The sequence below is a fragment of the Dioscorea cayenensis genome, chromosome 7, assembly GCF_009730915.1.
Source record: "Dioscorea cayenensis subsp. rotundata cultivar TDr96_F1 chromosome 7, TDr96_F1_v2_PseudoChromosome.rev07_lg8_w22 25.fasta, whole genome shotgun sequence".
Lineage (NCBI taxonomy): Eukaryota > Viridiplantae > Streptophyta > Magnoliopsida > Dioscoreales > Dioscoreaceae > Dioscorea > Dioscorea cayenensis.
Genome location: NC_052477.1, coordinates 559,592 through 583,320, shown reverse-complemented (window position 1 = coordinate 583,320; position 23,729 = coordinate 559,592). Strand labels below are relative to the sequence as shown.

Sequence of the window (23,729 nt, the reverse complement as noted above, 5' to 3'; positions counted from 1 at the left end):
ATGTTTCCTGTAATACCCTGAACCTTTACATATCTGTTGGAAAATATATTCAGGGTATTACTACAGTTGCAGTAAGAATTTTCTACAGTAGTAATCTTGTTGAGAAACCCCAAGTGGACGAACAAGGACTTAAGTGTAAAAAGTTTTTAAAAGATTTTTGGGTTAAAGAGTAATAGAAAAAAGGATTGATATAAAAATATTTCTGAAACCAAGGACTGAAAGGTAAGGCGGTAGGGACCTTTTGAAATATTGTGTTATACTTCAGGGACCATTTGATAGTTTCAAGGACCTTTTGAGAATACTATTTCATAATTCAGGGACCATTTTGTGAGTTTTTGCAGGGACTGACTTGTAAGAAGTTAAGTTTTGAGGGACTCAAAATGTAAATTTTTGGCTGAAAAACTTCGTTGGAGAAAAATCTAGACTCTTGAGTGTTCATCTTCTTCATCTCCTTCTCGTTCTTTTCTCCATGATGCTAGTGAGTTAAAAGAAAAGAAATGGGAGTGATGGAGCTTGTGTGCTGATGGAGGAGAATAGGATGAAAGTGATTGTTTGGTAAAGTATTGTGATGATTTATTTATTGAGTATACTTGAATGTATGTGTGTGATGTATTTGGTGGATTTGATGAAGAAAAATGATTTATTTGGGTTGACATGTTTAATTATTAGTAGATGATGAGTGTATGAAATTGTTTTGAGAAAAACCTCAGATTCGAGTTGAAAATCGCTGAAAATGGAGATGAGGGTTGCGGAATTACTAGTATTATCTTGATGCTACGAGATTAGGAGTTTGGTTTGATTAATTAAGTTGATGATGATGATGATTAAGGTGTTAATGAAGATGGTTGAATTGATTTGTTGGGTTTAACCAAATTGATTTAGTTGGATCAAACCAAGTTGAAGATTGATTTGGTTGAGTTGAATTGATTTGGTTAAGTTGGGCTCGATCAAATCAGTTGAGATAGTTTGGGTTTTGGGTTCAGTTGATTTGAGATTTGGGGTTTTAGGGTCTGAAGCAGAGGTTAGTTCGATGGATTTTTGAATAAAATTGAGTTGGTTCGTGGTTCGATTGATTGAGTTTAGTTCGATCATGATTAAGACTTGGTTCGATCTGATTGAGACTGATTCGATACGGAATTGAGATTGGTTCGATTGGTTTAAGCGTAGTTTTAGCTAAATCTGAGTTGGTTTAAGTGCGATTGAAAGGTTGGATAATCGCAGTCGGGTTTTTAGCGATTGGGTGAGTGGGCCCAGATAGAGTCATTGTTGTTTATTGTATTTTATTTTGGGTTTAAATGTGTTATTTATTTTTATATTATTATTCTTGTTAGGTGTTGTTCAGTCTTGGGAAGGAGTTCCAGGTCTAGGAAGGAACCCAAGGACACCAGGTGAGTTGGTAGTGGCTATTATTTAATTGATTAATTATTATTATTTTTGAAATAATTGTTTAATAACTAGTATTTTGGAAATAATTATTTAAGTATTTCATTTTTATCATGTTTAATTTTGCATGTATAAGGTTAAAATATATGTATATTTACTTGCTGTTGATGTTCGACTAATCGTATTGATACATCGGTTTAGTATAATTATACGTATTTGTGAATAGTGAAAATACATGTATACGTGATTTAATTATTCAATTCATGTATTTATTTTTGATGGTTATATATGCTTTGATTTGGAATGATTTGTCAGGAAATCATGTGAGCGTTTAAAAATGTTTTACGACGAATATTTGTGGAATTGGTTTTCATTCCTGGAATAGGAATGGTATCATGGATCTGGATTTTTCTTGGTTTTATCGTTGTTATACTTTTTGACATTGGCTTTGTGGAAATGATGTTTATTTTTCGTGATGTGAATGCTTATCCGGATAAGGACCAGTATGATGTGATTGCTCTAGGAGTTGTATTATTACTACGTTTACATGTTGGTTTGGATGGTGGCCAGTGGGGCTAAGGCACTCTCTGCTGTGATAGTGGGTCCCCGCAGACCCCGGCCCTTTAGAGGGTGGCGTGGGTGGACTGAGTGTTGATTTGTCGATCGGGTGGGAGCGTAGGGCCACGATTGGATGATACATCGATCCGCAGTCGCCTGCGACAGGACCAGTGGGCCACGTCAAGTTATGAAGACCTTGGCGGCTCACAACCCCTAGTCATGACGGCGGCTAAGTGGAGAGTTTTCAGGCTGTGGAATTGAGAATGGATTTTTATATTACTTGTTATTTTGGGTTGTGATGAGGGCGAGCCCAGTGTCCGCTCTTAGGAGGCGGTCTCTCGCATGCAATTTGGATTTCCTTAGAAAATTGATTTGATATTGATTTGTGATGAGTTTATGTTTCGAAAAGTTAACTTTAAAATGTGTTTTGCTAGAATTACGGTATTTTGGAAAAGTTGGAAAATTATTTGAAAAAGTTGGTATTTATATACTTTATATATCTTTATGTATTTGAGTGTTTGAAAATTATTAAGCAGCTCTGAAAGCCAGTGAATGTCTTTGTATAGCTGCGAGTGAGACTAGATTCACTGTTCAAGTTTAGAGCTGAGTCGAGTTAAGTCAAAGGCTATGATGGGTCCAATACTTTTCTCTTTATATTTGTTGGTATCGTGATCTTGTAAGCGAGTTATACTGCTGAATTGAGTTAATATATTTGTTGTATTTACGTGTTTGAATCCTGCGGTTTGGTGTAAAGTTGTAAATTGTAATTGTAAGTCGATTTGGTTTACGAGAGGTGTCGAGGGTTTCGAGTCATTTTTAGCGATGGGTGCTGCATTCTACGCTCGGTAGAAGGGGTGGGTGTGAGCGTCTTTTGGTATCAGTGTGAGGTTGAGATATCCACAGTGGTTGAGTAGAGATCGCGGGTTGTGATGCGAGCCTAAAGTTTAGAAGTCGTATACTAGACTTAGAGGTTTAGTAGGGATTAGACGGAAAGTTAAGGGCCCGGTAGAAGTATTAAGAGTCTCAGTCGGTTAAACACCCTAAGTTGCACGTATTGGGAATGAGGTCGGTCGTAGGTTTTGATATTTGAGGCGGTGAGCGATCTGTGCATGATCCACGATCGCGGGTTTGAGATGTTATTGGAATTGGTTTTATCGAAAATAAGTTAACTTAAAGTTGCTGAAGAAGGGTATTTGGCATTCTCTTTAGTTGGCGCTACGATGATTTCTGCAGTTTATGATTTGAAAGATACTTTGGGCATACAGTGCTTAAGAATATGGAGAGTGCTATGGTAGAGTAACCGGATCTTACTTTATCGCTTTACATTGATTCTTAAAAGGTGTGTCACGATGTGCACATTGATTCGAGCGTTTGATTTAGTCGGACTTTGGATGAATTATAAGCAGGGCTCACTCTAAGTGTGGTTTAATTGTGTTTAAATAGAGGAGAGATCGGACTTTGCGTTTTCAGTGATTGGAATTTTGAGTGTCTTAAGGATTTTTGAGTAATGGAACCAGAGGCGTTTGGGGCGACTGAGGGCGGGGACCCTCCTCCAGGGTATAATAGAGAAAGAGTAGAGATATTTCTGGAAGGAAAGCGACGAGAGGAAGGAAGAGCGAGGAGAGAGAAGTGGGAAGGAGCAGGAGAAGGGAGAGGAGGAGCGAGATGAGGGGAAGAAGAGATGGAAACCCATATTCTTTGCTCATGTCTCTAGCTCGCTCTTGTTGCCTCGGCATCTTCTGAGTTACTATTGATCAGCTACACAGAAATGACAGTGATCGATGTTTACGTCCCTGCAGGCTCGTTATGTGGTCGACCCGTGAGATACCGAGAGATTTTTAGCTCTATGAGTTGGCTTGGTGAGATATCTGCATGAGAGCGTTTTCACTGGGCGAGTCGTATGCGAGAATTGAGGAAGGAGGTGTGGAGTTCACGGGGGTTGCGTGCTATGATGATGCCCGTGCGAGTCCTTAACTATGGTCGCGTGATTGAAAGCGATGGGCAGGAAAGGTTGAGCCATGAAGCAAGTGAGACGAGGATGAGGTTCGTATGGGCGTATGAGGACTTGTGAATAGTGGGAATAGCATCTGTTTTATTATCAGCTTTGTGTGCTTGAGATGTTTGTATATACTGCTGTATCTCGATTATGATGTATTTCCTACTTGGGGCATGAAAGTTGCTTTTCTCTTGGATTGTGGAAAAATACAAGATTGTTTTATTGTATGAGTTTTGGAAGTGAGGAAGCGAGTAACACATCGGGAAGAGTGTTGTATCTGGTGTATAACACCGTCTGAGAGGAATCGACTTCACTTTGATCATCGTGATACTTGGACATCCGCAATGGCGGTGTTGTTATTCTTTGTTGAGCAGTTTGGAACAAAGAGAGCAGTTTGGAACAAGTGAACTCGGTGATATCATGTTTATCGTCCCTAAGAAATTTCGAGGACGAAATTTTCTTAAGGAAGGATTAGTAATACCACTGAACCTTTACATATCGTTGGAAAAATATATTGAGGTATTTCTACAGTTCTCGGTAAGAATTTTCTCGAGAGTAATCTTGTTGAAAACCCCAAGTGGATGAGAACAGGACTTAAGTGTAAAGTTTTTAAAAGATTTTGGGTTAAAGGTAATAGAAAAGGATTGATATAAAATATTTCTGAAACCAAGGACTGAAAAAGGTAAGACGGTAGGGACCTTTTTGAAATATTGTATGTTATACTTCAAGGACCATTTGATAGTTTCAAGGACCTTTTGAGAATACTATTTTCATAATTCAGGGACCATTTGTGAGTTTGCAGGACTGACTTGTAGAAGTTAAGTTTTGAGAGGACTAAATGTAAATTTTGGTGAAAAGCTTGAGTGGGAGAAAAATCTAGACTCTTGAGTGTTCATAACCTTTCCATCTCGCTACCGTTCTTTCCTGCTACGATGGCAGTGAGTTAAAAGCAAAAGAAAGATGGGAGTGATGGAGCTTTGTGTGCTTGATGGAGGAGAATAGGATGAAGTATTGTTTGGTAAGTATTGTGATGATTTATTTATTGGTATCTTGAATGTATGTGTGTGTGTATTTGGTGGATTTGATGAAGAAAAATGATTTATTTGGGTTGAAAAAGCATGTTTTAATTAATATGATGATGAGTGTAGAAATTGTTTTGAGAAAAGCGTATTCGAGTTAATCAGATGAAATGGAGATGAGGTTATACAGATTCATATGGATTCTTGTAGCGCTGAGATTAGGGTTTAGTTTGATTAATTAAGTTGATGATGATGATGATTAAGGTGTTAATGAAAGATGGTTGGATGATTTGTTGGGGTTTAACCAAATTTGATTTGGTTGGATCCAAACCAAGTTGAAATGAGTTGGTTGAGTTGAATTGATTTTGGTTAAGTTGGGCAGTCAAATCGGAAGTTGAGATAGTTTAGGTTTGGGTTCAGTTGAGTTTGGGCTAAGGGTTTTGGGGCTGAACCAAGTTGGTTCGATGGATTTTTGAATAAGAATTGAGTTGGTTCGAGTTGGTTCGGTGAAATTAAGTTTGGTTCGGTCTGATTAAGATTGGTTTGATTGATTGATGTTTAGCCTAGCGAGTTTGTTTAAATACAATTGAAAGCTCGGGTTGGATTATGCAAGTCGGATTTTTAACCGATTGGAGTAGTGGGTCGATAAAAGAGTCTATTATTATTTTTGTATTTTCTTTGAGTTTAAATATGTTTATTTATTTTTATTATATTATTCATTAGGTGTTATTAGATCATGGGAGGAGTTTGGTCTAGGAAGGAGCCAAGGGACAGGGTGAGTTGGTAGTGGCTATTATTTTAAATAATTGATTAATTATTATTATTTTTGAAATAATTATTTAATGGCTAGTATTTTGAAAACTAATTGTTTAAGTATTTCTTTTTATCAGTGTTTAATTGGCGTATAATGTTGGGGTATCACATTATTTACTTTGCTTGTTGATGTTCACGACAATCGTGTTGATACAGCCGAGTTTACAGTATAATTATCGTGTTTGTGAGATAGTGAAAATACATGTATATGTGATTTAATTATTCGAATTAAATTGTATTTATTTCTATGGTTATATATGCTTTGATTTGGAATGATTTGTGAAATCATGCTCAGAAAGCATTTTAAAATGTTTTTACCAACAATATTTGTGGGAATTGGTTTTCATTCACGGAATAGGAATGGTATCGTGGATCTGGATTTTCTTGGTTTTTATCGTTGTTATACTTTTGACGTTGGGCTTTGTGGAAATGATGTTTATTTTTACGTGATGTGAATGCTTGTCTACCGGATAAGGACCATGTGATGTATTTATCTGAGTTGTATTATTGCTACGTTTACATATTGGTTTTGGATGGTGGCGGGCTAGGCACGACTCACTGCGATAGTGGGTCCCCACGGGCCGACCTTTAGAGAGTGGCGTGGTGGACTGAGTGTTGATTTGTCGGTCGGTGGGGCGTAGGGGCCACGATTGGATGATCGTCGAGGATCCGAGTCAGCTTCAGGGCCGGTGGGCCCAGCGTCGAGGTTATGAGACCTTGGCGGCTCACTCCCTAGTCGCTGAGCGGCTAAGTGGGGGAGGAGTTTTCAGTAGTGGAATTGAGAATGGTTTTATATTACTTTGATTATTTTGAGTTGTGATGAGGCGAGAGCCGATTTATCGCTCTTAGGAGACGAGTCTCTCCTGCAATTTGGATTTTCCTAGAAAATTGATTTGATATTGATTTGTGATGAATTTATGTTTCAAAAGTTCTTTAAAAATGTATTTTTGCTAGAATTACGGTATTTTTGGAAAAGTTGGAAAATTATTTGAAAAAGTTGGTATTTATATACTTTTTATATATCGTATTTGAGTATTTGAAATTATTAAGCCGCTCTAATGGCCCAGTAATGTCATGTAGCTGCAGGAGCAAGACCCTAGATTGCACAGTTCAAGTTTAGAGCTAGATCGGGGGTTAAGTCCAAGACTGCCGAGTGGGTCCCATACTTTTCTTTTATATTTGTTGGTATCGTGATCTTGTAGCGGTTGTACTCTAAATTTGAGTTAATATATTTTGTTGTATTTATGTATTTGAATCCACTGCGGTTGGTGTAAAGTTGTAAATTGTAATTTGTAAGTCTGATTTGGTTTTGAGAGAGGTGTCGGGGTTTCAGGTTAAAAAGAAATTTTTAAGCGATGGGTGCCACATTCTACCTCGGTAGAAGGGGTGGGTGTGACAATATATGTGTCAAAAATACAAAATGTGAATCAGCAACTCGGCTTCTCAAACTGCAATCATAACAAAATATACATTAATATATAAATAATATAAATAAAAAAAATTAAGAACAAAAATAACTTACCGAGTCATGTCATCTATGAGAAAGATACAAATGAATGACAGTATCATCTCCCCTGCTTCTCAACCTGCAATCATAACAAAAAAATACATTAATATATAAATTACATAAATAAAAAAATTACAAAATAAAAATTACTTACCACTCTCCTGTGCCACATGTGCAACAGTAAACAGTGACTCCAATACCCACCCCAACACTAGGGGTGGACATGGGCCGGGCGACCCATGGGTTGGCCTGAACCCAGCCCAAAAAATACGAGCTCGGGTTTAGAAAGTTAGTCCCAGCGGGTTGAACTCAAATGTTTTTGCTGATTGAATTTGCAGTGGGTTTGGGTCGGGATGAATTTTGACCCGACCCGACCCGTCTCGACGAATAAATAAATATATATATATATATATATATATATATATATATATATATATATATATATATTATTTATAATATATATAATTATATATATAATATTTTGTTGATAATATTCTACTTATTTATATAAATTTATTTGACATTTATAATATTTGTATTGTATTTTTTTAAATGTTTGATTTTTAGGGGTTGTAGTAGTAGTTTTATTTAGTTATTTCAATTATTTCATAAAAATTAGTTATTTTTAGGGTTGGGTTGAAATTTTGGGCGCAGGGCTAATGATAATCAAATGGGTCGGGAGTTTGAATCAAAGCAATTTAGCAGAAACATGGCTCGAGTCAAGTCGGACTCGATCCAGTCCGGCCCATGTCCACCCTTACCCAACACAAATTGGGATCCACTGTAACACTTTTCCTTTTTCCAAATGCTAAGGAAAACAAAAGTGTGGTACAAAGGCATGCAGGCACCTTAGTAGCCGTACTTTGGACCTTTCCTATAATTTCCACCGCAGACATAATATGTAAGTAAATCACACAAAATGTCAAATACATGCAAGCATACAGGATAAAGATCACTGTCCAAATCTTCTCCACGGCAGAAGTCAGAATCTGTGCACAAATAGCCATTATGGCTAAGCATATCATCAAGTAGGGTAAATCCCTTCCACCTAAAATTTAATGATAAAAAATGAAATTTAGAATAAGATTATTTTTTTCATTTTAATAAAAAAAAATACTTATTCTATCCCCGAGCCGTCGGATTTTGAGGTGGCGATGGGGCACCAGCTGCTGTTTGGGAACCACCACAGTGAACCGACACTTTTCTTGCGTCTTGTGCTAGTCTTTCGGGAATCACCCGACGGCACTGCTGCGTGACTCGGGAACCACTCTGTGAACCCGGCACACAGTGCTCTGAAGTCTCTAGGCGATTTACAATAACCATTTATGATTTCGGAAACACGATTGATGTTTTCTACAAATTCCGGCGGCGGTGTCTTCCCACGAATTATTGTGTAATTCAATAAGTAAACTTCCATTAACAGGCTAGCCTGCATCAATAACATCAGATTAATATAATAATATCAATAATTGTTCCTCTAATCCATTAATTAATAAAAGTATTAAAAACACATACCATCCAATATCTCTCGCTCGGATGTCGTGCCTGAAAAAAATCTCTGGGAAGACTTGATTTAAAAAGGGGACAATATTTTTCAAAAGTTATAATCGCTGAAAAATAGTCAGTATCTTTTCTATCTCTCCTTTTTTGAGTACTCTACTCGGAAATGCTCCAGACTAGTCCTCCTATTTTTGAAAATGTGCCACTTAGTTAAAAATCTCTACATGGGTCTCTACTTTTTAAAAATATGCTCGCATGGGAGCTAAGTGGGTATATTCTAAGTAGAGAGCTGAAGACGTCTCTAGCCAAGTGAGACAGCGTTCAAATGAAAGACTATCGAGGGCGTTTAAATAAAAGCCGAGAGAGAGAAAAAGTAAAGGGACCAACTAAAATATTATACCTTTTCAAAATTGGTCAGACCCTGCAATTTGTAAAAACATTAGAATCCAAACTATAAAAAACAAAACCCAAATAAAAATCAGATTTACCCTCTATTTGCAAATAAAATTTCCATAATCTTCCGTAGCCCCCTCTCACATTTTGAGGTATTATAAAATTACTGATATCATATGAAAAATTTTATCAACAAACAGAGAAAATTTAAAAAAAAAAACTCAAATATAAATAATTATCTAATCTGCACTTCAGTGAACTGATCTACATTCCCACGGATGATTTCATTTAATAACGCTCGAATAATAGCTAAAATCTAAACCATGTGCAAAGCAAAAAAATAAAATAAAATAAAATTAGCAAAAAATAACTCGTAAGAGTATTTTTTGTGACATTAGATGCTAACCTCAGTCAACTCCGATTAAGCCTCAGATCCTCTTAACTGTTTATAATACAAGCAAATGTTAATTCAAAATACAATTAATCCAGTCTTAAGTATTCTTGTTCTCTGGTTACCGTGTCAAATTCAAGTTAAAAAAGTCTATGAAAGCATGATAGTTACTTTATTTAGATTATCATACAGCTATAATTAGACTTGTATAAAGATTTTGAAATTCTCTTCATTAGGTAATAATCGATACAAATTTCAAATTCCTTTGATTAGAGTTAGTTTCTAATTTAAATAGTATTGGTTTTAGATGTGAAGTCATGGAAGAAATATCATAGTTAATAGGTAGAATATATTATTTAGTCTCTTTAATATAGTCAGTCTGTCTTTTTGGTCCTCTAATATGATTTGTCCCTAGGAGGTCTCTATATTTTAATTTTTGAGAAATGGAAGCTCTCATAAAGATCTCCTAGTGATAAATTATATTAAAAAGAGTGACTTATATTTCTCAAAAATTAAAATACAAGAAATTATTAGGAACAAATCATATTAGAGAGATCAAAAGGACAGACAGACTATATTAGAGGGACTAAATAGAATATTCTACTGGGTTAATGCCATATAAGGTTCCATTAGCATTGGACAATGTGCATGCTTTTTAGAATTAAAATTATTTTTAATTTATTGTTGTCATAATAATTATTTTTTTCATTGTATTTTAAAATTGTCACGTGTCAAAAACAAGGTGACATGACAAACGTGCATATCATAATATCATTATGATTTTTTTTATTCATATTAGTATAATTTCCTCTTTTACTTCATATAATTCATTGAACATGATGATAATAAATGCCAGTAAATCATTTTAAAAAAATAAAAAATAATTTCTTGGACTATTGAAACCTGGCTGAAATGCACCATTGCTCATTATCTTGCTCGTAGCATAGTTATAATCACATTGAAATACATTCAATTTAATCATTAATTATTAAAAAAAAACACTCATTTACAACTATGCTATTTTACAGGAATCGTGTGTATCCATATGAAGATCAACATTCAACATCAATGTTGATCAAATTGGGGTCGAACATTTGATCGACAAGGTGTTGCACTCCTCCGCTGCAACTCATCACTGTCAACTCTCATAAAACCAGATGCCTGTTGTAACAGTTTTCTGATCATTCTAACAGTAAATGAAACATGAACATAGATGAACAAGACTTGCATAATAAAAATAAATTATTACCCTTCTTGTGTTTATAGGTTGCTGTATTTGATCTCGGATTATACTTTGAGGCCCGGCCAGTTTCTTTATTGTTTCATCCAATTGTGCAATCTTCCGATGCAGGTTCTTTTTGTCTAACTGTAGAGTGACAATGCAATTAAAGAGCTTGCTCGAACAAACAACTAAAAGACTGAAAACAAATCAAGAGTACCTTCAGCATCTCATTTTGCGCTGTGAGGAGTTGATCGCGCTGTTGAAGCCTCTCAACTTTCACTTGACAAGTGAGCATTTCAACTTTCCTTTGATTAATTTCTTCCAGCCAACTGGTAAGCAATATTAGTCATTGTTTCATTAGCTAAATTAGTCGAATAATTATCAATTCCATGCCAAATATATTCTTTATGTTTGTAGAGCCCAGTTCTTGATTTAGTCATTCATATTTGAAATTTGAAGTTTGAATGAAACCTCACCTGTTCCTTTCCAAGAGGAGATCATCAATTTGATCCTTCAGATTCAAAATCTCGTTCTCCTAACACAGCAAAGCACTAGATTAATTATGGCCGTTTAATGGCAACAGTGACAAACTGTTCTTAAGCATATAGCACCTTCTCTTCTGTTTCTCCAGCTTGCTGCTGAGCTTTCTCTACCAGGTTTTCTAGCTGTTCTTCATCTATCAAATTCTTAATATAAAAAAGAAATTGGTTAAAATTCTCGGGCACTATGAAAATTTAATCAGTTGTTTAAATAACTTACAGCAAAATTAGTCATGTCCAGTTTGACTCCAAGCAAGTCTCGAATTACGTCATGTGTCATGCTATCAACTGCCGCCAATCTTGCGCTTAACATGCATATCTGCATAATCATCACAAATAAAATTAGGTAGACCACAATTGAGATGATAGGAAGGGTAGGAGGTAGGAAAGTGACGAGTGTAACTGGTTTTCCTGAGACATTAATGCATAAGATTCATAAGAAGCTAGGAAAAGAACATAGTATAGTACCTCTTTTTGCCTGTTGGCAGCAAGTGATTCTAGTTCTTGTATGCGAGTTCTAGCAATAGATAATTCCTGGTCATTCTCACAACTCATCTGTTGAACCAAATTTGATATACATCTGAATGGTGACCCAGAACGTCTTGTTCTCAATGGTGTTTTCTCTCCTCTACTGGTAACTGAGGCAGTAGTTTTGGAAGGTGGAGGATCCGCTTTAAACTCAGAAATCATATCCTCCAATGCCTTGAACTGTCACTCAATAAGAACAACAGTTTAGAACTTGTAGAGTTCATTTAAAGTGAGTTAGCGTGCAATAATAATTCATACCTTCTCTTGGTATAATGATGATTGGGCTTCAGAATGTAGAAGCAGTTCAGTGATGTGATCTCTATACTGTTTGTTCTTTATAAACAGAAGGAACAGAAATGTTAATACAAATAACCGATGGCTAAATGTTAGAAGAAGAAAACTACAGTATGATCAGGTTAGAGTTAAACCTCTTCTTCTTTATAAGCTATTTCTGTTTCAAGCTCCTCAATACACTTTCTTGCTTCAAAAAGTTCAGCAACCTCGCCATCTGAATGCCTGCATTATAATTCTGTATTTTGTGAGATATTTAAGAATTTTCCTGCTGTTTTATCATTAAAGATACTGCAATGTGAAGAAACTACTTTACCTTGACAACTGAAAATCCTCTGCCATTAAATTTCCAGCGATGCCTTCTACTGTGAGCATTCTCTGTGAGAGAGCTTGAACTTTTAGTTCTGAATCTCTTCTTACCAACTTGTGACTTTCTGCTTCCTCTTGGAGTTCATTCACCTGATAACAGTCAATGAAAATCTTGACATTAGAAGTTGAGAGCACTCATGGCTTGAACACACTCGATGAAAATAGAGAATTGTTTTTGTTGTAAGACAATGAAGATCTCTTAATACTAAAAAAGAGACCAAAGAATTTCTAGAAGAACAAAGAATCTTAAGACTACCTTCTTCTCTAGGATTTCTACAGTGCTCTCTAGTTCATTAATAGAACGCTCGAGAACCTTAACCTCCTCTTCCTTCTCTTCGGCATAAATTTTACTTGCTTCAGCAACCTGAAAGATAAAATGTTGTGTCAACTTTAGAGGGAGACATCAAGCCAAGGACAAACAAGAGCAGTTTGGTTTATATAGAAAACCACACCTGACGGGCCTCCACAGCAATGGCTTCATTTTCATCAGCTAAAGCACTTGCCATCTCAAGCTTATCATTCAAAGCAACAATCTCTGCCCGCAAGTGATCCCTTTCATTACTTAACATTCTTAATTCATCCATAACTTCCTCAACAGATGAGAGATCCTTTGCCTCAATAGAAGTATTCATTGAAAGAATTTCCTTCTCTAAACCTTCAATAACCTTCTTCTCATCTTTCAACAACTCATCAGTTTGTGACTTCTGGAAATATGCATCTTCCAACAACATTCTCAATCTTGAGTTTTCATACGATAGTGTAGCTAAGGTTTCCTGGGATTGTTCCAATTCAGATCTTGTACTGGAAAGTGCAGTCTCACTTTCAATCAGCCGAGCTTCCAGACCTTGTTGCTGAACCAAAAGGTCATCAACCTGAGCAGTCTTAATAACAAGTTTAGCCCTAATCACTTCCAGAGATAAGGCAATTTTATCAGTTTCGTCTTTCATGCCCTTTACATTGGTAGCAGACTCTTGTAATAATCTAATATCAAAGAGGAGCCCTTCCACCAGATCATGTTTCCGAGCCAACTCCTCATTCATTGAAGTATTCCTTACTACATTATTTGCATCTTCAGCACTTCTTTCTGAAAGGAAATACTTCACCTCTTTGGAACTGAATACATCTTGGGATGCTTCTTTGAGCAAAATATTTTCGTCACATTGAATTGTGGAAACAGATCCAGCATGAACCTTGGAGACTGCTTGAGAAACATTCACTGACATGCTACTATCTCTCCACCGTGATAGTGTCTGCTCGGGATGGTTGTGAACAGTTTGCTCTGTATTCAGAATCATACTTTGCTGAAGAAACGCTCTTATATGACAGGTCGAGACAACAAATAATTCAAAATCTCGCTTCATTATCTCTGATAACATCTCTTCCATCCATGATCTTGAAGAGCTAATGCACTGCAAAATTTGTAGTCTGACAGATAAAATATCAGTGCGAACCAACTCAAGTTTTTCTCTTGTGATTCTTTGGATTTCTTGAATGGATTCTTCCAGTGATGTTGATGATGCGACAACTTCTTTTAAGCTTGCATGAATTTGGTCGACTAGCAGTCCTGCTTGTGTATCCTGAGAAGAAATAGATGCCTCCAACCGTTGAACTTCTTCAACCAGTGTGTTTTGTTCTGCCAACAACTGCTCACTTGCTCGTCTCCACATATTTGTTTCTTGTTTTGAATCTTCATTTGCTTTCAGCAAAGCATTTAGCATAAACTCAGCCTCTTCCATAATTCCTTGAACTTCTTCGAATCTAAAAAGCAAGTCTGCCTGAATGCTTTCACATGCATTTTCTTTAGAATTTCCTAGGCATCTACCACTATTATGCTCACGTTCAACTGAGAAATCTACCTTTGAGATATCAGCTTCTTCAGTTCTGTCCTCCATATCCATGGGAGTTATTTCACTGGATTGCCCAGCCAGATCACAGCCCCCAACATGATCTGTTTCCTTGAATTGAGGTGATCCATTGGCAAGTTCATCACTATTAAATTCATCAATTCCTGCATTTGTATGAAGATAATTTCTCATTTCTGAAAATACAGTATTTGAACTGTTCTCCTTCCTATTGTGTTCTCCCATGCATGTAGAACTGTTTTCTAATTTATGAAGAGAAGGCATCTTCTCATTCAGCAACCTTCTCATATGTATAAGTTCTTTATAATGCGCATCATTCTCAAGTTGTTGAACTTCTGTTATAGCCAGTGTTGCTCCTCTTAACGAGTCCAATTTTGATCTCATTTCCAGCCCCATTTGCTGTGCATCTTCAAGCTTCTTTTGAAGGTCAGAAATCAACCTTTCTTTCTCAATAAGGGCTTTTATTGCCCTCTCCACACGTCCGTTGATCCAGGCGTGCCTTTGAGGAAATGACTCTATAACACTCCCAATGTGATCATGTGCATCTTCTAGTGACTGATAGCCATCTACAAGTAAGCTTGTTAAATCAATAATTGCCCTCTCCCACTCCTCAGAAACTGCACTGATTTCAGCATCTTTGGCAGCAACAAGATCAGAGAGTCTAATATTTTCTTGTAAAAGATAGCATAATTTTTTGTGAAGTTGATCATTCTCATTTGTGTCCCTTACATCAACTTCTAGCATTAGTGTGTCAAGCTCGTCTTCCATAAGCTCCATAATTTTATGTTCATCTCCTCCTAATAGTTTCTGTGAGAAGTAACTTCCACCCTTGGGGTTATCTAGCTTCACAGTCAAGTGTGAATGCTGAGATTGTGAAGCATCAACTAAAAATTCTCCACTGCTCAACTCCTTCACAATTTTCAACTGCATAAATGAAATATTCCCAGATCACTATGTTTATATTTAGTGAAACGTATTTTAGCAAATATTTACTCAGGAAAGATTATTTTTCCACCCATAAATAGCGTAGCTTACTAGGAGAACTTAGCAAAGCTGAGTGCCTCTTACCTTTTCTACTGAGGACTCCTCAAGTTCCATGTTAAGTGTAAGTTGGTTCCTTAAATAGTCAATTTCTCTGTTGAAATAAAACATGAAAAATAATAACCCAATTCTATGAAATTCATTCATCAGGACAAACACCGGAAGAAAATTTCACATATGAACAGAAAATTTAATCATATGGAGCAGTTCCCTACCTAGTGAGCATAACATTCTTTTCTAGGCAATCATTCAATTGCTCCTGGCATCTCTCCAACTCTTTCACAATCTCATCATCCTATAAAAATCAAGAAGTTGTCAGTATTTTAGTAATAAATGTTAAATGTCAAACAGGAGTGACCTGCATATGCGTACAAATTCTTTAGTTTTTTTTTTAATGAGAAATCTGAAACGACAAATGATGAAATACTCTGCTAATCAAAAAGACCAAATGATTCAATTGTTTCAACTCAAGCTACTAACCTGAGCAAGCTTTCCTTCAAGGACATTGTAAAGCTAGAAAAATACAATATCAAATGTCAGATATGATTCAATTAAACATGAAACCAGAAATGGAGATACAAGTTAAACAGGGCATTGTCCTGCCTACCTGATTGCGCAAATGAGAGACTTCAGTTAATAGCATGTCACGTTCTCCTTCTTGATTGAATTCTTGAAACCTAATCCCAGAAGGAATCCATTAAAAAAAAATAATCCATGTACATGACTGTAAGCATAAGGACAACCTATAAAAGAATTTATAATCATACTGTCAAAATAATGCATGCCACTTACACTCTAAGTTGCTCCAACAGTCTTTTATTTTCCAGGGCAAATTGAGTTAACTCTGGGTTCCTATCTATTCTTTCTCGCAATAACTTATTCTCTTCAGAAAGGGAAATTTTTTCCTCCATGAGATATCCATCAGAAGATAACAAGTCATCAGCAAGCATTTCCAGTCTTTTAATTTTCTCCTCTCGGAATCTCAACATGGCTTTGATATGCTGGGCATCATCTTCCCTTTGGTGGATCTACAAGCATTATAGAAGCTAAAGATCATTCACGGGATACGAAACACAGTGGAATTAGAGTTTTGTAAGATACCACAATTTCTACACATTGATAGTCCTTTCCAAATCCACTGAAATTACTTGTACATGAAATAAAAAGTAAGAAGTCAATGAAAAGCAGTAAATACCAATCTGTTCATGTGCTCAATTTCAGCTTCTAATCTCCTCACTGTAGCCTCTACCATTTTCTCTCTTCGTAAAGAGCCAATTAAAGCAGCTTCCAGGAATTCAATCTGTCTTTGAAGGATTAACAGTTAGGAATTTCTTGAGTAAAAAGATTGCATGCCCACCAAAAATTCATTGAAAGAAATTAGAGGACACCTTTTCATTTAGGAGGCTGGGATCTTTGAGAGCACCAGGATTACCATTTTGAGAAGAAACATGATCATCATGACAATCGTGCAAATTGACTTGCTCAAGACTCGTAGATAAATGACCCGGGAACCTCTGGATATTCTGATGCTTGATGAGAAAGACCACCTGATCCTGTTTGAAGTAGAAAAACAAGCTTGTTCATCTCAATGAAAACTAGTGCAAAACCAGAAAGACTTCTGGATATGTTTTTAAACCTTCAGTTTTTGTATTTGTTGCTGTAAAGCCATTACATCTCCTGAAGCATCTTCATTCACTTTAGCCTGGATGAGATAAGATATGCAAATCAAAAACTCTACTAAAGAGATGTAACAGGTTGCTTATCTGCTTGATAAGTACTAAGAAAATATCTTGGAAAGGTGCACCACTCAGTTTACATTGTTCTGTATTAGCTTGGCACGTTGGGCAAACTTTAAAGTGCTCAGTGTTTCACCCGCCGAGCTGCATGATTAAATAATTTCGTTGATTAGCAACATAATATCAAATACAGTTTAAAACTGGAAGAATAGTAATTTGGAGAAGTACACTGAGAGTTAAAGAGAGAAAAAGACCAGATTGATGGGCTGACAGTTGCTATAATTGTTGTTTTGGAATTTCCACCGAGGGAATCCTGAGATAAGATGCAAAGCATCACTTTAGTCTTCGTAAATGACAAAAGTTACAGAGTGAAACATGATTGTGTAGTGTCAATAAACATGTCACGGCTGGTTCCAACCTGAAGAAGAAAAGTGAGCTTAGAATCCCTGTAAGGAACATGACGATTTTTCCCATTTGCTACATCGACCAGCGTCATTATTACTAGTCTGGGAAATAACAGGACAAATGAATCAGTTTAAATTTAATAAATTCAGTTTTAAATGATGACAAATTGCTTGTTTGTGTCACTTTCTCATGATACTGGTCAGCAAAGATTCCTGATAAAACCTTACAACCTCATGTCCACAAGTAAAAGTGAAACCATTTAACAATGCAGAGAGATGTTTGAGCATATGGTCTATTATGATACTTCCTGGTACTCAGAAATTTTACCCAAGAGTTGATAAGGATCTATTGATATTTGCAGCTTCCTTCAAACGCTCTCCTTCTGCACCAGAGCTTTTCTGCCTAATCAAGGTTAATTTGTTAAGTATACTACAAGCAGAGATCTTGAATATAAGAATATTAGAATTGCAGAAGCAACCTCTCTGAACCAGCAAGGTCCACTAAATTCAGCTGTCCATATCGAAGGTGTAGCAATGAGTCTTTCTCCCATCGGCTCTCAATGATGCAGGTGAAAACACAGTGGGAGCGACTGCTCTCACTATTCATGCGGGTTGCCGCAATTTTTCTATTTGCAGCTCCCTGGCAAGTTAAAGAAATATTAAGTATCAAGTCACTCTTCATAATAGTAGTAGCAGAATAGGCAATGTTACTTGAGGAGAAGTAAAGAAAACCTTTAGAAGAAGTTCAAGGACATCCTTGACAGAAGATACTTCGCATTCCTTGAGATTTTCAACATAAACACCTTTCTTCATGTCTTCTCTCAGCTATGGCATGGAAGCGAACATTTAAAAAAAAAAAAAATAGATGAATTCATGAACTAAAGAATGGATAGGCCATGGTAATCAATTAACCTGCAGATTGGTAGATGATGGTTCAAGGAGATCTGTTATCTGCTCATTGTAGATCTCGAGGAAGGAACACTTACAACTATACTCCAGCTGCTCATCATTTCTAGCCCCCTCTTCCTGTATTGCAAATAAAGACTTCAAAACTAACTGGAAGAAGCTTATGTTTCAGGTGTAGCATCATCAATAGAACCCACCTGCTTTATTCTCATGAATAGATACTCGAAGATTCGAGGAGTCATCCCACAATCCTCACTGAGCGTATTGTCCATCTCATGAAAATCCCCCATCATAGTATATGTCTTTCCGCTGCCAGTCTGCAGAAAACATTTAACAGTCATAATGGAACTGCTACATACCATCCTAGAAATAGAAAAAGGAGCCATGGATGGACCTACCTGACCATATGCAAACATACAGCTATTATATCCTGACATGCAATTCTCAACCATTGGCAGTCCAGCAACTCTGAAGAGCTTCTCCTGTTTAACACATAGCAACACATATCCATTTGGTCAGGCTATAAGTTTGAAGAGAATCGTCCATCACAACAATATAGCACCCATAGTTCAGCACCTGAGAAATGGTCTCGCATGCTACATGATCAAATGTAAATCTGGTATCGGGATGCCCTGTCCATGCCACTGTCTGCAAGCTCTCCTGCACCAAGCATCTGGTGTTACCTTGGGAGCCCGACTCAGCACTGTTAATTGGCCGAACTCTTATCAAAATCTGCAGCAATAATCCATTATATGATAAATGAAAGCATTAACTCATGTAGCGTACTTAAATTGCACTGAAGTACAACCATAATCCTCAAAAAAGGAACCATTTTTTTTCGAGAGTTCACTAGCAATTATTGTAACACACTGCATTGACATACAGCCAAAAAGGTTCCTTTTTTGCAAGAGAGCATTAGTTAATTGAATGAAATCCTAATAAAAATCTCAACTTTCTCAGCAGAACGCATGGAGTCATAACTCAGCAGGAAGGGAAAGAAAGCACAAACCTGCACGTTGTGATCGTTCCAGAAGGAGGGGTCTTCACTGAGCTCAAAATGCGGGACGTGAACCGGCATTAAAGCTTTGGAATCGATTATCCCCCTCGGAGTCCGGGACAAGCTACCCTTATCCCTTGCCGCCACTCCCTGATGAGAATGCCCGCCATTACTAGTTCCCGAGCTCAAATTCCCAACATGAGCCCTGGAAAACGACTTCGCCGGAGTGGCCGGCGCAGATCTGGGTGTCAGAGAGGTCTGGAAGGGGTCCTGGATGGAGATTAGAGGGGATCTGAAAGGTGGGAGAGGAAGGGAGTCTCTAGTGTTCTTGCCATCATTCTCGATGCTTTCAATGGGCTTTGGTCTGGAGCTGGTTCGCTTGGAAGTGGAGAACATCATGGTGGAGATGACTCCGATCAAGAATCGAGATGGAACCCTAGAAAACCGAAGGCATTGGAGAGGAGAGACGGCGAGATTCCGCCATTGTTGGTGTAGAGAGGGAGAGAGAAAGAGTGGTCAGTGACTGCGCTCGAATTCAAATTTGAAGTGAGTGAAGAAATGGTCGTTTAATAATAATTGAGCCTTTGATGGATATATAGTTTATAAATAAATATATATATATATATATATAAATTATATAATTTTTTTATTTTGATAAAAAAGAATTATATTTAATTAGATTTTTGGTAGCACCAGCACCAGCTTCAATGGAAAAAAATGTGTTATTTTTTAATAAAAAATGCTGGCATTTGGAATAAAAATTGTTCTGTTGAATTTTTTTTAACAATCTATATATTTTTATATATTTTTTATTTATTATATAAATTTATTTGTTTGCATTATGTGAATACAGACAATTTTTTTTTTTTAATTATAAAAACCACTCTAATAAAGTAGTTTGTATTTTTAAATCTTTTTCCGTTAATAATTCTTAAGAAAAAAATTGTAAAGTTGCCCATTCAATGAAAAAATATTAATAATTATTTTGAAAGTTGATATATACATGTTATCACAAAAATCACTATCTATTCAAAATATTAAAAAAAAGCAAATTAAATAAATTCATACTCAAATTGTTATTTGTTATATTAACTCCACCATAAAAGATATTAGTGTAACGGTAGTTGTAGTGGTATAATGAATCTTTGATTATAGGGAAGCAGGAAACAAATTAATTACAATTTTTTCTTGAGACAAAAAAATAAATAAATTGTGACCCAATCAACCTGATTAGACTACTTCGAGCCAATTTTTTTGAATGCCTTGATAATGGACCAAACAAAATATTAAATTAATTAAAAACTACTTTTGGACATCTAAATATGTTATTTTTTATTTACTAAAAACAATTAATTAACATTTCGTCTAAATATTTATTTTTATTTATATATTTCCAAATAATCAATATACTTTATATACTTTTGTTATTTCATTTTCATAAGTAGCATAACGTTTGACATTGAAAAAGATTATACCAACTCTAGTATTTTTAATACAATTTACACATTATGAGATTGAACCTCAAAATTGACTTAGCATACCTACCAACTCGGTTCTGGTAATAATAATTCTTAACACAACCAACCCTCTTTTTTTCATCTTAAAAAAACTATGTTCTTATTATATTATACCAGCATTAATGATTCAAATATAAAATCAAATCACTACTTAGTCTATATATTTAGAAAAAAAAAATAACAACAACAACATTTTACATATATAACAATCATAATTAACCTTTTGATAAATTACACTTATTAAAGTAACCTTTACCATAACAATATTAAAAATTTTACTACTTGTAATATACATATTTAAAAAAATGGATAAACCAGTACATGAAAAGCAAAAACATCCATCAGGAGTGGGATGACATACAAGTATACAACTACCCCAACCAAAAGAAAAGAAAGCATTAAACGACTTCAAGGATACAAGAGATATCAAAGAAGTAGCCTGCACCCGGATAGATAGATACATGATAAAATATATATAAAGATCAAAGATACAAGATATTTTTATATTTTACATAACTTCGGAAGATCATGAAAATATAAGGTCATTCCTTTAGTTGTTTTTTTTTCTTCATATTTCTAAGATTTTCACCGACTCAACTATGAGCAAGAGAATGAGCTAACCATTATGTGCAAGAAAAGTAAATTATTTTTCTATGACATAGTGCATAACAGCCGTATGCACGTACAAAGTTGATCCTTTCCAAGCAGACTGAGACACTCGCTAACTTAATTCACCAATGACCAAACTATCAATTTCTTTTTTTTTTTATATAAAAAAAATTAAACTCTCCATGTCAACTCTAACACACCCATATTTTCTTCTTTAAAATACAATATATACATATATATATTAAAAAAAAAATCAAACAGATCTATCATGGAAATATAAATACCACCTAGAATTCCATTTAAAATTCTCCAAATTCCTCTTTCCTCCCTTCTGTTTGTTTGTAGTTTTCCTTATTCCACCACGCTTCTTGCCAAATGGAGAATTAATCAATATTTACATATATTTTAACATGCTAACAAAAACACGGTTTGCTTGCTTGCTTGCACTAGTTGTACAAATTTAATCAAACAAGCCATAAAGCAAGGGGGAGGAAGGGGTCAAGCTTTTGAACTATGCTCATCACGTTGTAGTTTAAATACCAATTATCAACTGCTATAAATTCCAATGCAAATCATCTTCTTTCATTCATCACTTCTACTTCTTCTTGATCTCAGTGTCTAAAGATAAGAGAGAAAAGATAATGAGGACAGGTTTAGTTTTCTTGCTAGCTTTGATGGCCATGCAGGCTATAATTCCAGGTTCTTCATCAGCTTCACTGAAACTAGGCTACTATAAATACGAGTGCAAGGGAGCTGAGAAGATCATCAGACAAACAATGGCCAACTTCATCCGTTACAATCCTACTGTTGCTCCTAGCATCATCAGGATGCATTTCCATGACTGCTTTGTCAGGGTATCTATCTATAAACACATTCAAATACTCGCATATATATATATATATATATTAATGCTATGTAATCCAATGGACAGGGTTGTGATGGTTCGGTATTGATAGACTCTACTGCCAGCAACAAAGCAGAGAAAGATGCTCCTCCAAACAATCCTAGTCTAAAGGGGTTTGAAGTAATTGATCAAATAAAGGCGAAGCTCGAAGCTTACTGCCCGAACACAGTCTCCTGCGCCGATATCCTCGCCTTTGCGGCTCGTGATGCTTCCTACTATGTTGGTGGTATTAACTACAATGTCCCCGCCGGAAGGCGAGATGGAAGAATATCTATTGATTCAGAGGTCATTCAAAACCTCCCTGCTCCTAACTTCAATGCTAAACAACTCATTGGTAACTTTGCTAACAAAGGTTTGTCAGCTGATGAAATGGTCACTCTCTCTGGTGCTCATTCTATTGGTGTATCCCATTGCTCTTCTTTCTCACCCAGGCTCTATGCTTTCAATTCAACTCATCCTCAAGATCCATCAATTGACCCTCAATTTGCTGCTTTTTTGAAAACCAAATGCCCACAAGGTAGCAGCAATGATCCTAATGTTTTTCTAGACAATGTGACACCTACTAGATTGGATAATCAGTACTATAAGAACTTGAAGTATAAGAGAGGGTTGCTTACCTCTGATCAGACTTTGGAGGGTAGTCCAGAGACGGCGAACACGGTGACGATGAATGCGAAGAATTACCGAGCTTGGTCTGCTAAGTTTGCTGCAGCAATGGTGCGCATGGGATCCATTGAGGTGCTCACTGGAAATCAGGGTGAGATCAGAAAGAAATGCAGGGTTGTCAACTAATTAGTTTCAGAGAAACAGGACATCAATATATGTTCAGTAATTGTATGCAAGTATAAATATGAGTGTCTATCTTACAATACTTTTTGGTTTTGTTGAAGTTGTTTGCAGGAAGGCAGTGCTCTGCATTGGTGAATGAACTCCCATGCATGGTGCTCTTCCCTGAAATATATAATAAGTGTAATTTGTGAGCTTTGTCATTCTTTTCATGAATACCTTAATAAATGAAATTTTATCTACCCATCAGTCACAAAATAGTGGCATGTCAGTCAGCATTTTGCATTACTGATATTGATAGAACTAATCCAATAACAAATCACAATTACATTAAAAGACCGGTAGCCTACTATCAGTAGTTGGTTTTATTATTAAAAACAAAAAAAACAATAAAAAGATATTAAATTCAAATCCAAATTCTGCATTGATGATTAATTCTTAATCTGTGCACGACTATG

The 23,729-nt window shown here is 36.0% G+C and overlaps 2 protein-coding genes across 3 annotated transcripts; one reads left to right on the top strand and one right to left on the bottom strand.

The window, feature by feature from the left end:
* Positions 1–10,466: 10,466 nt before the first annotated feature.
* LOC120264315 (kinesin-like protein KIN-12E) lies at positions 10,467–20,039 on the bottom strand. Of its 2 annotated transcripts, XM_039272123.1 has the most exons (31): positions 19,468–20,039; positions 19,035–19,190; positions 18,857–18,940; positions 18,656–18,775; positions 18,465–18,578; positions 18,285–18,377; positions 18,032–18,192; positions 17,881–17,955; positions 17,567–17,654; positions 17,403–17,461; positions 17,229–17,292; positions 17,049–17,114; positions 16,801–16,965; positions 16,608–16,712; positions 16,205–16,440; positions 16,020–16,089; positions 15,893–15,925; positions 15,628–15,707; positions 15,440–15,506; positions 12,962–15,295; positions 12,766–12,873; positions 12,457–12,599; positions 12,278–12,365; positions 12,108–12,182; positions 11,790–12,029; positions 11,542–11,640; positions 11,394–11,468; positions 11,259–11,317; positions 11,000–11,111; positions 10,810–10,926; positions 10,467–10,721 (listed from the first exon to the last, which is right to left on the bottom strand). In XM_039272123.1, the coding sequence occupies exons 1-31, from the start codon at positions 19,852–19,854 to the stop codon at positions 10,626–10,628; spliced, it is 5,769 nt and encodes a 1,922-aa protein (XP_039128057.1). In that variant the 5' UTR covers positions 19,855–20,039; the 3' UTR covers positions 10,467–10,625. The 2 variants fall into 2 exon arrangements, with proteins under 2 accessions (XP_039128057.1, XP_039128058.1); XM_039272124.1 differs by lacking the exons at positions 18,465–18,578; positions 18,656–18,775; positions 18,857–18,940; positions 19,035–19,190; positions 19,468–20,039 and having other exon boundaries at positions 17,881–17,951; positions 18,285–18,376.
* Positions 20,040–21,393: 1,354 nt separating this feature from the next.
* LOC120264318 (peroxidase 5-like) lies at positions 21,394–23,359 on the top strand. Its single transcript, XM_039272127.1, has 2 exons — positions 21,394–22,435; positions 22,513–23,359. Exons 1-2 carry the CDS (start codon positions 22,223–22,225, stop codon positions 23,275–23,277), a joined length of 978 nt encoding a protein of 325 aa, XP_039128061.1. The 5' UTR covers positions 21,394–22,222; the 3' UTR covers positions 23,278–23,359.
* The last annotated feature ends 370 nt before the right edge of the window (positions 23,360–23,729 follow it).